General features: G+C 47.0%; 1 protein-coding gene across 3 annotated transcripts in view; it reads right to left on the reverse strand.

Moving 5' to 3' along the window:
- The window catches only part of CMIP (c-Maf inducing protein), a 235,742-nt gene that overhangs the window by 55,645 nt on the left and 166,221 nt on the right, over positions 1 to 13,876 (reverse strand). The window contains exon 1 of one of the 3 annotated variants that reach the window (XM_070399133.1): positions 9,080 to 9,130. The exons of 1 other annotated variant lie outside the window; for it this stretch is intronic. In XM_070399133.1, coding sequence (XP_070255234.1) covers positions 9,080 to 9,103 — 24 coding nt within the window. In that variant the 5' untranslated portion in view covers positions 9,104 to 9,130. Of the gene's footprint in view, positions 1 to 1,340; positions 1,366 to 9,079; positions 9,131 to 13,876 lie in introns of those variants that run through there. One more of the 3 variants, XM_070399134.1, reaches the window with a different exon arrangement.

Consider the following 13,876-nt stretch of genomic DNA (forward strand, 5'->3'; position numbering starts at 1 on the left):
TGCTGGCGAGGAGTGGGAGAGACCGGGATCCTTGTGCAGTGCTGGTGGGAATGTAAATTAGCTCAGCATCACGGGGAAAAAAGCTTGACAGCTACTTAAATCATTAATCATGAATTGATCATGTGACCCAGCAATTCTGTTCCTAGAAATCTACGCAAGAGAGCTAGAAACAGACTCTATATAAAAGACATGCACAAGTGTACACAGCAGCATTATTCATAGTAGCCCCAAGCTGGAAACGACCCACATGTCCATCAGCTGATGAATGGAAAAGCCATATGGGGTCTATCCAGACAACGGAATAGTATTTGGTAGTAAAAAGGATGGAACTACTCATTCATGCTACAATACGAATGAACCTCACAAATGTTATGCTAAGTGAAAGAAGCCAGATGCAAAAGACATACATAGATTCCTTTTATATGAAATGTCTGAAAAGACAAGTTTATAGAGACAGAGAGTGGAACGGTCATTGCTGGGGAAGGGCAGATGACAATGGAGGTTAGGCTACAAACAGACTTGAGGCACCTTCCAGGAGGATGGAGATGCTCTAACACTGGATTGTAGTGATGGCTGCACACCTCTATAAACTTACTAAAATCACTGAATCACATACTTAAACCAGGTGAATTCTATTGTATGTAAATTATACCTCAATTAAAGTATGTAAAGAAAATCCTAGCTTAGGCAGGCAGAGGAGGACACCAGACAAAGCCAGCGGCAGTATGGCTTAATGGTTGAGCACACAGGTTTTGCCATCAGCAGACTTCAGTTCAATTCTACACTTTACTTCATTCATCCATCCATCCATCCACCCACCCACCCATCCACCTATTCATCCATACATTCACTCATCCACCTACCCATCCATCTATCCACCCACCTACTTACCCATCCATTCACTCATCCACCCACCCACCCATTCATCCATCCATTCACTTATCCATCCACTCATCCACTCACCTACCTACCCACCCATCCATCCACCCATCTACCCATCCATCCATCCACCCACTTACCTACCCAGCCACCCACCCACCCATCCATTCATCCATCATCCATGCATGCATCACCCATCCATCCGTCCAACCAATCAAACAACAAAAATTACAGGGAACCATCGACTATAATGTGCCAAGCACTGTGTTAAGTACTAAAGTGAACAAAATAGGCCGGTACTCCTGGGATTTAGTCTATTACTTGTTCCTACTTTCCTCATCTGCAATGTGGGATGAGAATAACCAACATCAAAGGCACACCATTCTATTCCATAAAATAATATATATAAAGCACCCAGTACCAATCCTGGCTAAACAGCAGCTCTCATTCTTATCACGTACCATGTCCTAGGAATGAATGGTCTAACGCAGGCAGGACTCAGGAGGGCTCCCGGCATCTGTGACTAAGCCCTACCAGCTCTTGAGACAATAGCCAGCAGGAAGAGCCTCCTGCCTCCCAGGAGGAAGAGTCACTCCATTGCAGTTCTCACCCTCTTTTCAGGGAGGGGATGTTACCTTGGCAACATCCGCCATCTCTCCGGCAACAGCTTCTACAGCAGGCAACCAGACACCCGGGTTCTGTGGCCTGGGAGGGCAGAGCCGCTGGCTCCTCCAGAGGAGACGAGCTGTCACTAGGAATGTGTCCCCCACCAGGGAAGGCGTGACCCAGAATGTGCTGGAAGCATGCCTCCCAATGACAGGGGCTGCTGCTCTGCTGCTTGCCGCAGCCTCCGAGGCTCAGCTCACACCAGCACGCATGCTCCCACCCTGTCATTAAAGGAAGGGCTGCAAGGCGCTCCTGGAGCGGAAGAGAAAAACGAGCCAGGGAGGAACCGACTGGCTTTTAGAATTTATTTTCATTGAGATCCCAAAGCTTTGCTGCCACCATCCCCAGGTGGCTACTTACATTTAACTTAAAGTGACCTACGACTAAACAATTAGTGCCTCGGTCCAGCTAGCCACGTTTTAGCTGCTCAACAGCCACATGTGGCCAGGAGCTGCCATGGTGGACGGTGCTGTCCTCAAATGTCAGAGTCCCCTCTGTCACCTCGCCCCCAGAGGACCAGCAGTGTGCTCGTTGCTTCCTCCCATCACTCAGGCAATGCTATTTGCTGGGGCTGGTATGTGAGCTGCACCCTGTCCATCTGCCCAGCCCTCCAACTTTCCCTGCAGGTCTACAGGCTGCTGTCTCAAATGTCCCTTGCTCAACTAGGGAGAATGACTGGTTGGTGACTTCTCTGGGCTTCCCTGATTCCTAGACACCTTGGACCTGCTCACATCTTCAAGGCTCTGATGTTGCCAGGTAACTCACCATTCTGCCAAGCCGGGCGGGGGCGGGGGCGGGGGGGAGGGAGGGGGGGGGACACTTTTGGCCTTCTCTTTAGTCCTCCAGAAGGGCTTCCCCTAAATCTTTTTGGCACCAAAGATCATCACTTTGTCTTCAGATACAACCCAGGCCTGTGAGCAGTCCATGTGTGTCAGCCCCAAACTGCCCATCTGGCCCTCAGGTGTTAATCATCAACCTCAGACCAGCTCATAGCCTCTCAGCTTACCTTGTGGCCTCCCCACAGAACCCCTAATTTATCCAGTACAATTAATTACTCAACTGTTACTGCTGGCCTAACCAATGGACAGAGGGACTAATCAATGATTACCCTCTGGGGACTCGGGGGTTTTCCAGATAAGCGTAGGGACTCCTGCTCTGGGCACTGACTCTACGGAGGGAAAAGAGGTGGGGAAACAACACAAAATGAGACCAAGCCCACCTGTCAGCTGGAGCTACGGCACAGCTCAATTCACTCTAAGAAAGCCACTACTTACAGTAACACTGACGACCACTCATCCAGTGCTTACTGTGCTCCAGGAACAACCATAATGGATGCAGACAAGTGACACAAGAGCATAATTGTTAACACTTTCAGAGGACTCTCCATAAGCTGGGCCCAATGCTAAGCACTTTGTATAAAGTAATTTTCTTAATCCTCGCAATGTGACTCACAATATGAATGGTATAGTTAGCTCCATTTTACAGACAAGAAAACTGAGGCTCAGAGAGTTTAAGTCATGTAGCAAGTAAGAGCCAGAGGTGGAGACTTACAGAAACAAGGGAGGAGACCAAGATGGCGGCGTAGGTAAACACCGGAGACCGCTGCCGCAAACAACCATTTCAAAAATACAACTAAAAGACTGAACGGACATCACCCAGAACCACAGGAAGGCTGGCTGAAGAGAGACTCTACAACTAGAAGGAAAGAGAACAGCAAACCGAGGCTCAGAGGCGGCGCAGTGTGGAAAATACAAAGGTACCGAGGTGCGCGCGCAAAGTGGGCTGGTGGCTGAGGGCTCGGTTGTCGTTTTCTGTCGGGAGTGAGTCTCAGACTCTGGGCTCCAGATCCGGGCGAGTCTCTAGGGACCCAGACTCAAACGGGAGAAGCGGGATTATCCGGCATCAGTTGGAACCTGAGGGCAACTTTCTCTCCGAGGTTTGCAGCGGCTGCCGGGGTTCTGAGAAGCAGAGCCTCTGGGAACGGGACTGAGCGTGGCCATAACTGCTCCCTCCGCCCGCCCTGTTGATCCCGCCCCGCCCAAAGCCTGCGCACAGCCATTTGCCGATCGCCTCAGGCAAAGGCTGGATTAGCGCCTCCCCAGAAGGCAGACGTTTTCCGTACAGCTGATTCCTATAGCCAGCCGGCCTGGGGGTCAAATCCCTCTAGTGTTAACTACAACAATTAAGGCTTGGCTAGAACAAGACTGCGCACAGAGACCACAAGGGGGTGCACCAAGAAAGCATAAAAGATGCGGAGACAAAGAAACATGACAGAAATGGAGGATATGGAGCTAAGAATCGCAATTTTGAGGGCTTGCCATAAATTTGTGCAGAGCCTCACGAAAACTAATGAGACCCTCGATGCTACGATAAAGAAATTAGAAAGTAAGCATACACGGACTGAAATAAAGAATATTATACCCAATAGCAGACCAGAGGAGTACAATAATCAAACCAAAGATTCGACAAAAAACACCCAATTGGAAAAGCAAAATGAAAAAAGAATCCGAAAGTGTGAAGATAGTGTAAGGAGCCTCTGGGACAGCTTTAAGCGGACTAATATCAGAGTCATTGGAGTGCCAGAAGATGAGAGACAGCAAGATATTGAAAACCTATTTCAAGAAATAATGGCAGAAAACTTCCCCCACCTGGAGAAAGAAATGGACTTACAGGTCCAAGAAGCGCAGAGAACCCCAAACAAAAGGAATCCAAAGAGGACCACACCAAGACACATCATCATTAAAATGCCAAGAGCAAAAGACAAAGAGAAAATCTTAAAAGCAGCAAGAGAAAGAGGCTTAATTACCTACAAGGGAATACCCATACGACTGTCAGCTGATTTCTCAACAGAAACTTTGCAGGCCAGAAGGGAATGGCAAGAAATATTCAAAGTGCTGAATACCAAGAACCTACAACCAAGATTACTTTATCCAGCAAAGCTATCATTCAGAATTGAAGGTCAGATAAAGAGCTTCACAGATAAGGAAAAGCTAAAGGAGTTCATCACCGCCAAACCAGTATTATATGAAATGCTGAAAGGTATCCTTTAAGAAGAGGAAGAAGAAGAAAAAGGTAAAGATACAAATTATGAACAACAAACATGCATCTATCAACAAATGAATCTAAGAATCAAGTGAATAAATAACCTGATGTACAGAATGAACTGGTGATTATAATAGAATCAGGGACATAGAAAGGGAATAGACTGACTATTCTTGGGGGAAAAAGGGGTGTGGGAGATGCGGGAAGTGACTGGACAAAAATCATGCACCTATGGATGAACACAGTGGGTGGGGAATGAGGGGGGAGGGTGGGGTGGGAGCTGGAAGGAGGGGAGTTATGGGGGGAAAAAAGAGGAACAAATGTAATAATCTGAACAATAAAGATTTAATTAAAAAAAAAAAAAAAAAAAAAAGAGCCAGAGGTGGAATGGGGACCCAGATCTAGTTTTCAATCCTGAGCACCCAACTACCATGCCACTCTGAGAGGCACACCGGAGTGATTTCTCTGCCCTGAGGGATGCTGCTGCCTCCTGCTGAAACGAACAAGAAGTCTAACTGCAAAGTTGAACTCCAAAAATGTATATGGAACCAAAAAAGATCCCAAATAGCCAATAGCCACAGCAATCTTAAGAAAGAAGAACAAAGTTGGAGGAATCAGAATACTAAATATCAAGTTATACTACAAAAAAAGCCACTGAATTCAAAACAGCCTGGTACTGGCACAAGAACAGGCATATAGATAAATGGAACAGAACAGAGAACCCAGAAATAGACCCAGGCCATTATGCTCAATTAATATTTGACAAAGGAGGCAAGAGCATACAATGGAGTAAAGACAGTCTCTTCAATAAATGATGTTGGGAAAACTGGACAGGTACATGCAAAAAAATGAAACCAGACCACCAACTCACACCATACACAAGAATAAATTCAAAATGGATAAAAGACTTAAATGTAAGTCGTGAAATCATAAAAAATCTTAGAAGAAACCATAGGCAACAAAATCTGAGACATCTCTCATAGCAATATGTTTACTGATACATCTCCTAGGGCAGTGGTCGGCAAACTCATTAGTCAACAGAACCAAACATCAACAGTACAACGACTGAAATTTCTTTTGAGAGCCAAATTTTTAAAACTTAAACTATATAGGTAGGTACACTGTTATTAACTTAATTAGGGTACTTCTAAGGCTTAGGAAGAGCCACACTCAAGGGGCCAAAGAGCCGCATATGGCTCGCGAGCCACAGTTTGCCGACTACGGTCCTAGAGCAAAGGAAACTAAGGAGAAAATAAATGGGATACATCAAAATAAAAAGCTTCTACACAGTAAAAGAAACCATTAGCAAAATGAAAAGGGAGCCCACAGAATGGAGAACATAATTGCCTATGATACATCTGATAAGAGGTTAATTTCCAAAATATACAGGGAGCTCATACAACTTAACAAAAGGAAGATAAACAATCCAATTAAAAAATGGGCAAAGGATCTAAATAGACACTTCTCCAAAGTGGACATACAGAAAGCCAAGAGACATATGAAAAATGCTCAAAATCACTAATCATCTGAGAGATGCAAATCAAAATGACAATGAGGTACCATTCCACACCTGTCAGAATGGCTACCATCAACAAACAACAAATGACAAGTGTTGGTGAGGATGTGGAGAAAAGGGAATCCTAGTACACTGCTGGTGGGAATACAGACTGCTGTAGCCATTATGGAAAACAGTATGGATTTCCTCAAAAAATTAAATATGAAACTGCCATTTGACCCATTGATCCCACTTCTAGGAATATATCCTAAAGAAACCAGAAACACCAATCAGAAAGAATATATGCATCCCTGTGTTCATAGCAGTATAATTTACAATAGCTAAGATTTGGAAACAGCCCAAGTGCCCATCAGCAGATGAGTGGATAAAAAAGCTGTGGCACATTTACACAATGAAATACTACACAGCTGTAAAAAGAACTCTTACCACTTGCAACAGCATGGACGGACCTGGAGAGCATCATGCTAAATGAAATAAGCCAGTCAGAGAAAAGTAAGTATCACGTGATTTCACTCACATGCAGAATCTAATGAACAAAATAAACTGAGGAACAAAATAGATCCACAGATATATAAGCATGGAACAGACTTTTGAACCCTAGAGGGAAGGTGTGGGAGGGTGGGTGGGAACAGATCATCCAAAGAACTTGTATGTATATATGCATAATCCATGGACACAGACAATAGGGTGGCGAAGGCCTAGGGTGGGGCAGGCTAGAAGAGGTCCAAGGGGGAAAAAGGGGGACAAGTAATACTTTCAACAATAAAGATTAAAACAAACAAACAAAAACACACACACACAACAAAAATAAAACAAACAAACAAATTGAAGAGTTGAGCTTTGCCTCCCTGGCTGCCCAGTGACAGTTCCAGACTTGCTGCACCTGGGTGTCCAGCTGACATCCACCTGGAGAGCCGGGTCCTGGGGAGACAGGCAATTTGTCTGAAAGAGGGGAAAGTGCCTGAGCACTCAGCTCCCTAAGTGCCCACTAGAGGCCATGTCGTTGCAGCCATTACCATTTCCAAGAAAACAGCAGGAACTCGGCACAGTGTCCATCTCTGAGCATTAGCTGGTTGCCCAGGCAACTGTGTATCTGGCTGGTAAGACAACTGGCCTTGATACCAGTCTCTCAGCTGGGTGCCACATCCTACCTGGCACTTAGAGCCTGCTGCACCCTTGGCAAAATCGAATCACCACATGGTTCCATTAGACTACATTTAAAAATTGTATGTGACTGTTTTTCTCACTGACTCTCTGGGCTCCTTGGGGCTTTGTCTGTTTCTTTACTGTTTTGTGCAGTGACTGGAACTACTTAGGGCATATGGAAGGTGCTTTCAGTGTTTATAAAGGGAGGAGAATAAAAATCAGTAATAATGGCTAACACGTATGAAGTGCTTGCACTGTGTTAGGCACTGCAACCAAGTCCTTTAGCCCTCCCAGTGCTCCTCAAAAGCTACTGTGGGCAGGAACCACGGCGGGGAGGGGTGGGGGGAAGAGGAGCCAGATTCCAGCTCAGAGTCAAGGGAGGCCCGGGAGTCTGCACTTATACTAGTCAAGTAGTGTCCAGATAAGAACGATTAGTCAGAATCCCATCTTCTTAGAAAGAGCTGGAGGGCAGCTGAGATCTTACTATTTTTGACTTTTCAGTGTTCTGGTAGATTATCTGGTTTTTGAAATAATACATGTTCATTGATAAACATGGATCGTAAAGGGAAGAGATAAAGGGCACAGGAACTGTCACATGAGCTTACAACCTGCACATTTGTCTGCTGGTGACCATCATTTCATGGATTCTCTTTCTGTGCGTGCACACACACACACACACACACACACACCCTGCACATTTGTATGCTGGTGACCATCATTTCATGGATTCTCTTTCTGTGTGTGCACGCACACACACACACACACACACACCCCCCAGAATATAAGTGTATGTACTTTTAGCTCTTCTCATACATGTTGGCTTTCTTTAACTGCACCCCTGAATCCATGCTAACACTATGACATATATTGGGGTTCCACAAACTTTTTCTCTGAAGGGCTAGATAATAAATATTCCAGGCTTTTCCAGCCACACCCTGCTGTTGTGGCGTGAATGGCTGGGGCCGGGTCCCCATAAAACCCTTCTTTAGAAAAGCAGGTGGTGGGCTGGGCCCCTGGTACCTGTCAGTTCAGATCTTCCTCCGCAGTCATATATAATCAAACACAAGGTGACAGAGAGATTGATTTTGTCCTCAGCTTTGTTGCTTTGTTCCTCCTCTTGTTTTACAAAAAGGCCTCACATTATAGCCAGGTCTCTGAGTCTTTTTTTCTCTAAACCTGGTGGAAGTCGGTCTGTAACAATTAATGTAGATTTTCCCATGCTGTGTTTCTGTAAACCGCCTTAAATACCGCCTGGGCGACGGGGGCCTATACATTTAGAAAACGAAAACAAAGCAAAAAGACAACCTACCCCCTGCCTTCAGCCTCTGTGCAAACCCTCGCAAAGGTCTTCCTGGCAGTTCGACGCCGAGGCCTTCAGACACTGTGACCACGATACCTCAGTGACCGGGTGCTCCCCTCTGGGGTGCTCTTTCTCAGGGGCCATGTCTGCTCTGACTTAGCGCCGTTAGTCCAGCACATACCTCCAGGGTCCCGAAGGACACGCACAGCCCACACATCCTCCCCAATCTTCCAAACATCCAGAGACTAGCCCTGCCTCGCCTTAATGATAAATGCGACAGTCACTCCACACCCAAGGCGTGGTGGCGATCCCACGTTCAAAGCATCCTGTTTAAGGAGGTCCTGTTATTTTCCAATGACGTACAGGGCTGGGAGCCCCGTGCAGAACCCGAACCCAATACTGAAGACTGCAGTGCAGACCTCTCATTAATCATTAATAGGAAATGCCACTTTCTGAAGAACACCCCCCCGCCCCGACTCCCCGAGTCATAGCAACCCACTAAATAAATTAAAAACACACAAATACTGTACCAGGGGCTGCTCTTCCTCTGCCATGTGGGAGGCGTCAGCCCCTAGTGAGCTTCGCTGTCTGAGCCGCAGACACCAGCACAGGGCTGTCTCTTCTGGGCCAGATAAAAGGAAATCTCTATCCCAAATAAGGAGTTCCCGCTCGGCCTCAAGACGGTAGCGCAGCCTATCAACCGGAGCCTCGGCTGTTTATTTGACTAAGAACTTTATCTAGAGCTTCCAGTACTTCCAAGGACGTCCGACCTGTTCACCCCTGTGCTAGGGGAGCCTCCATTCCTCGCTGGGCTGTCTCCTCTCGGCTGCAGCCACGGCTCCTCTACAAAGGACCTTAGTTTATGAGCGCCCTGGAAGAGGATCCGCCCCTGATAAGTTTATTTATGGTTGATCCCCAACGTGAGTAGCCAGGCGGGCAGCGACTGTGCGCTTGAATCTAGGGCAGTGATGGCGAACCTATGACACGCGTGTCAGAGGTGACACGCGAACTCATTTTTTTGGTTGATTTTTCTTTGTTAAATGGCATTTAAATATATAAACTAAATATCAAAAATATAAATCTTTGTTTTACTCTGGTTGCAAAGATCAAAAAATTTCAATATGTGATACGGCACCAGAGTTAAGTTAGGGTTTTTCAAAATGCTGACACACCGAGCTCAAAAGGTTCGCCATCACTGGCCTAGGGTAAGGCGTACTCCGCCTTCCCGGGTGGGACCGTGGAGAGGCAGGGTTTGCAGGGGCTGCTCCTTCCTTGCTGAGGAAGGTCTCTCAAGCACACAGAGAACTCTACTTGCCCAGGGGAAGTCCAAGGTGGAGCCTGGGAGTAGGACTTGGAGGGTGTTCATCATGGTGGTCTATTACCTGCATAAATGGAGGAGATGCTCACAGAGAATCCAAAAGCTACAGGTGCAACCAGCCACCTATGCTTGACCACAGGTCCAGAGGGACCCAGCAGCAGGGCCCGCTGGACACAGAAGGAGGCTCAGGCCTGGGTTTGAATTCTGGCTCAGACACATGGGAAAATTTAATCTAAGATTTCATCTAAGCGTCAGTTTTCTCATCTGTAAAATGGGGATATAATTGCCACTTCTCAGGGACATTGTATGGCCTAAATAAGATAACACAGATGAAAACCAGTAGGAGCTCAATGAATGTCTATTGCTCTTTCTTCAAACTATTACAGTGGTTCTTCATCTGGGCTGTGTATCAGAATCACCTGGGGGCATGTACTAGTAAAACACAGCTTGCTGCACTCTCCTCCCCTACCTTCAAGTTTATGAAACCAAGATTTGTGTTTCTAGTAGGTTCCCAGACCCTGTAGATGCTGCTATTCTGGGAACCCCACTTTGGGAACCACTGAGCTGTCGGTTCAAAACCCCTGGGTCTATTATGGCGGGAGGCCTGGGAGAGGATGGGGACCATCCTGGATTGAGAGTTTAATGCAGACGTTGACAAAGGCTTCAAGAGCCAATAGATAGATGCCAAAGGGCAGCTCAGGGCTGAGTTGGCCCCTGACGCCCCAGATGTGCTTTTTGGAATCCATGTGCTCACTCCCGGACATCTGCTGCAGCCCAGAAATCAGATTCAGCTCATTCTGCCGAAGGGTCTTTTCCAAGCACCTGCCTGGCCCAGCCAGCCCCCACCCAACAACAAACCACCTGGCCTTCCTGCCACCACAGTCAGAAGGCTCAGGCAGGGGGAGCTTCAGGTCCCTCTAGAGCAGCGGTTCTCAACCTGTAGGTTGCGACCCCTTTGGGGGTAGAATGATCCTTTCACAGGGGTTGCCTAAGACCATCGGGAAACACATATATAATTACATATTGTTTTTGTGATTAATCACTATGCTTTAATTATGTTCAATTTGTAACAATGAAATTGGGGGTCACCACAACATGAGGAACTGTATTAAAGGGTCGTGGCATTAGGAAGGTTGAGAACCACTGGTCTAGAGGGATCTCTGTCCATTTCAGGGCTTTCTGCAAAACTATCCATCGGTTCTAAGAAGGCACCAGGATCCCCGGGAAGCAGGACTATGGTGGTTCTGCCCTTGTCTCCTGGTCAATTAGCATCTCTCCCAAATACCTTTCCACCCAGAGACTGGAGCTGGCTGCCCCACTGGGGATTTTCTCATCACTGGGTGCGGCGAGGACCTAACTCCTCTGTGGGAACAGGCGCTGCTCTTTTTGGAGTCTCTGTTTGGCCTCGTCGCCAAGCCAACAGGCGGCAGGAGCCTCAGGACAAACACAGAAGGGCAGGCCACCTTCCCCTCCAAGGCTGGATCCCTGCCACGGCCCCACCCAAACACTGACCGCACCCCCATCCCAGGGGTGCACTGCCCACAGCCCAGCTCCAAAAGGGACCCACTGCAGACTTCTGTAGAAGAACAAAGGGTCTTGCTAGTCAAGATACTGCCTCATATTTATGTTTCAAACACTTCTTTAAAGAGAAAGAGAGAAAAAAAATTCTGCCTTAAAGGGCAGAAAACAAGTTCACCCACAAACCGTTTACGTGAAAAAACTTCCTTGTATGGTTCGTGACTCATCAGCCCCCATCAAGGCATGCGTGGGATGACACGCGAAAGCTCTGTCCCCGCTTCCTTGTCTGGAACAAAAGCAACTACCCACAATGCACTTCTCTCCTGGCCGTTTGAAGAGCTGGCTGTCATGCACCACTCCTGAGGCCCAGGGAAGACCTTCACACAGGAGGTGTGGGGGTGTCTAGGATATCCCCGAGCCCAATGCTGGCTCTCTGGTGGGAGCTGGGGAAGCTCTGGCTGCGGCAGGGAGGTGCAGGGAAAGGTTTGGGTCCCAGTAACAGGGCACAGACCCAGTTCCTCCACTGTGTCTTGGGGCAGCTCATCTTCCCCGCCCCCCACTGGGGATGAAGGAGCTCTGACCAGTGTGGCTCAGTTGGTTGCTGATTTCAAGTGGGAATGGTTAGAGGGACTGAAAGGGTGAGGATAAGGAAGTAAAGTGCCCCTCGCTGCCTGTAACCCATTGATGGTAGGTGTTCGATAAATGCCTGTCGTTTTTCTCAGAAATTTAGTTTCCCTGTCTGGACAACAGTTTTTTGTTTTATTGATTTCAGAGAGGAAGGGGGAGAGAGAGAGAAAGAAACACCAATGATGAGAGAATCATTGATCGGCTGCCTCCTGCACACCCCACACTGGGGATCGAGCCCAAAACCTGGGATGTGCCCTGACTGGGAATCAAACCATGACCTCCTGGTTCATAGGTTGATGCTCAACCACTGAGCCACGCCGGGTGGGTTGGACACAGTTTTGCTAAAAGATCTAAAGTTCCATCCAGCTCGACCCCTGTCTGAATAGAACACTACAAAAGTGTAAAAAAGAAAGAAGGAGCTCTGGCCAGTGTGGCTCAGTTGGTTGCTGGTTTGATTCCCGGTCAGGGCACATGCCCGGGGTTGCACACTCAATCCCCGGTAGGGGGCGTGCAGGAGGCAGCCGATCAATGTTTCGCTCTCACAGCATGTTTTTCTCTCTCCCTCTCCTTTCTTCTCTCTCTAAAAATCAATAAAAGTATCTTTAAAAAAAAAAAAAAGGAACAAAGGAGATCTGTACAGGCTGTTATGGAAAGCTCGTCACCATATGTAATTAAAGGGTGAAGAAGTGAGAACCACAACAGTGTGGGTAATAAAACCTTAGGAAAGGCCCCGTGGGATGCGAACAGGACTGCCTTTGGGAAAATGGACTTGGGGGAGGAGAAGACTGTGCTTTGTACAACTTTCTGTACTTCTCAGAGTTACCACATACATGCATAACTTTTTTTTTAAAAACATGTTTTTATTGATATTTTACAGAGAGGAAGGGAGAGGGATAGAGAATTAGAAACATCGATGAGAAAGAAACATCGATCAGCTGCCTCCTGCATACCCCCCACTGGGGATGTGCCCGCAACCAAGGTACATGCCCTTGACGGGAATCGAACCCGGGACCCTTTAGACCGCAGGCCGACGCTCTATCCACTGAGCCAAACCAGGCAGGGCCATGCATAACTTTTTGACTTAAATGTTAACAGAGGCTGCCTGGGGGATGGAGGAGGGGTGACTGGAATGGGGGCATGAGGGAATTTTCTGGGGTGATGGGAATTTGGGTGGTGGTTACCCAGGTGAATACAACAGTCAAAACTCACCACACCCACCAGTTAAGATGTGTGCATGTTGTTACATGTAAATCATAGATGGATGTTTTATCGCTAAAAAAGTGTTGCCAGAGGTTCATGGACAGTGGGAATTTTTAAGTTTTCTTTGTCCTTTACACAATTAAAAGAAAACCTTAATAAATGTGACTTTTAAATACCCCGTGCCTTGCGATTCTAATACACTGCTGGCTGGTGTGCAAATTAGGATCGTCACTTTGGAAAACCACTGGGCAGCATCTGTTAAAGGGGATCCTTTGCCGGCCTGAGGGTCTGTGCTCAGTAGGATGTGGACATATGTTCACCAGAAGGCATGTTTCTAATGGTCCTATTGGTAATAGCCAACTGGAACTATCTATCCATAACAGAATGAACAAAGTAATACCCTAGTCATTCAACAGAACACTGTACAGCAAAGTGAATGAATAAATGTTTGCTACACACAACAGCATGGATAAATATTATAAACTTAATTTTGAGCCATAGGAGTCCCGCATAAAAAAGTTCAACCTGTATTATTCTATTTGTACAAGGTTCAGATACATGAACACTAATCTATGCTGCTAGAGGCAGGATCGTGGTTTCCTGTGCTGGGGTTGGGTTGGGGGCATAGGGTCCGGAGGGGTGAGGGGGCTCCTTGGAGGCGCTC

This window comes from Myotis yumanensis, unplaced genomic scaffold (assembly GCF_028538775.1).
Source record: "Myotis yumanensis isolate MYYU_CA2020_CCGP unplaced genomic scaffold, mMyoYum1.0.hap1 SCAF_18, whole genome shotgun sequence".
Taxonomy (NCBI): Eukaryota; Metazoa; Chordata; class Mammalia; order Chiroptera; family Vespertilionidae; genus Myotis; species Myotis yumanensis.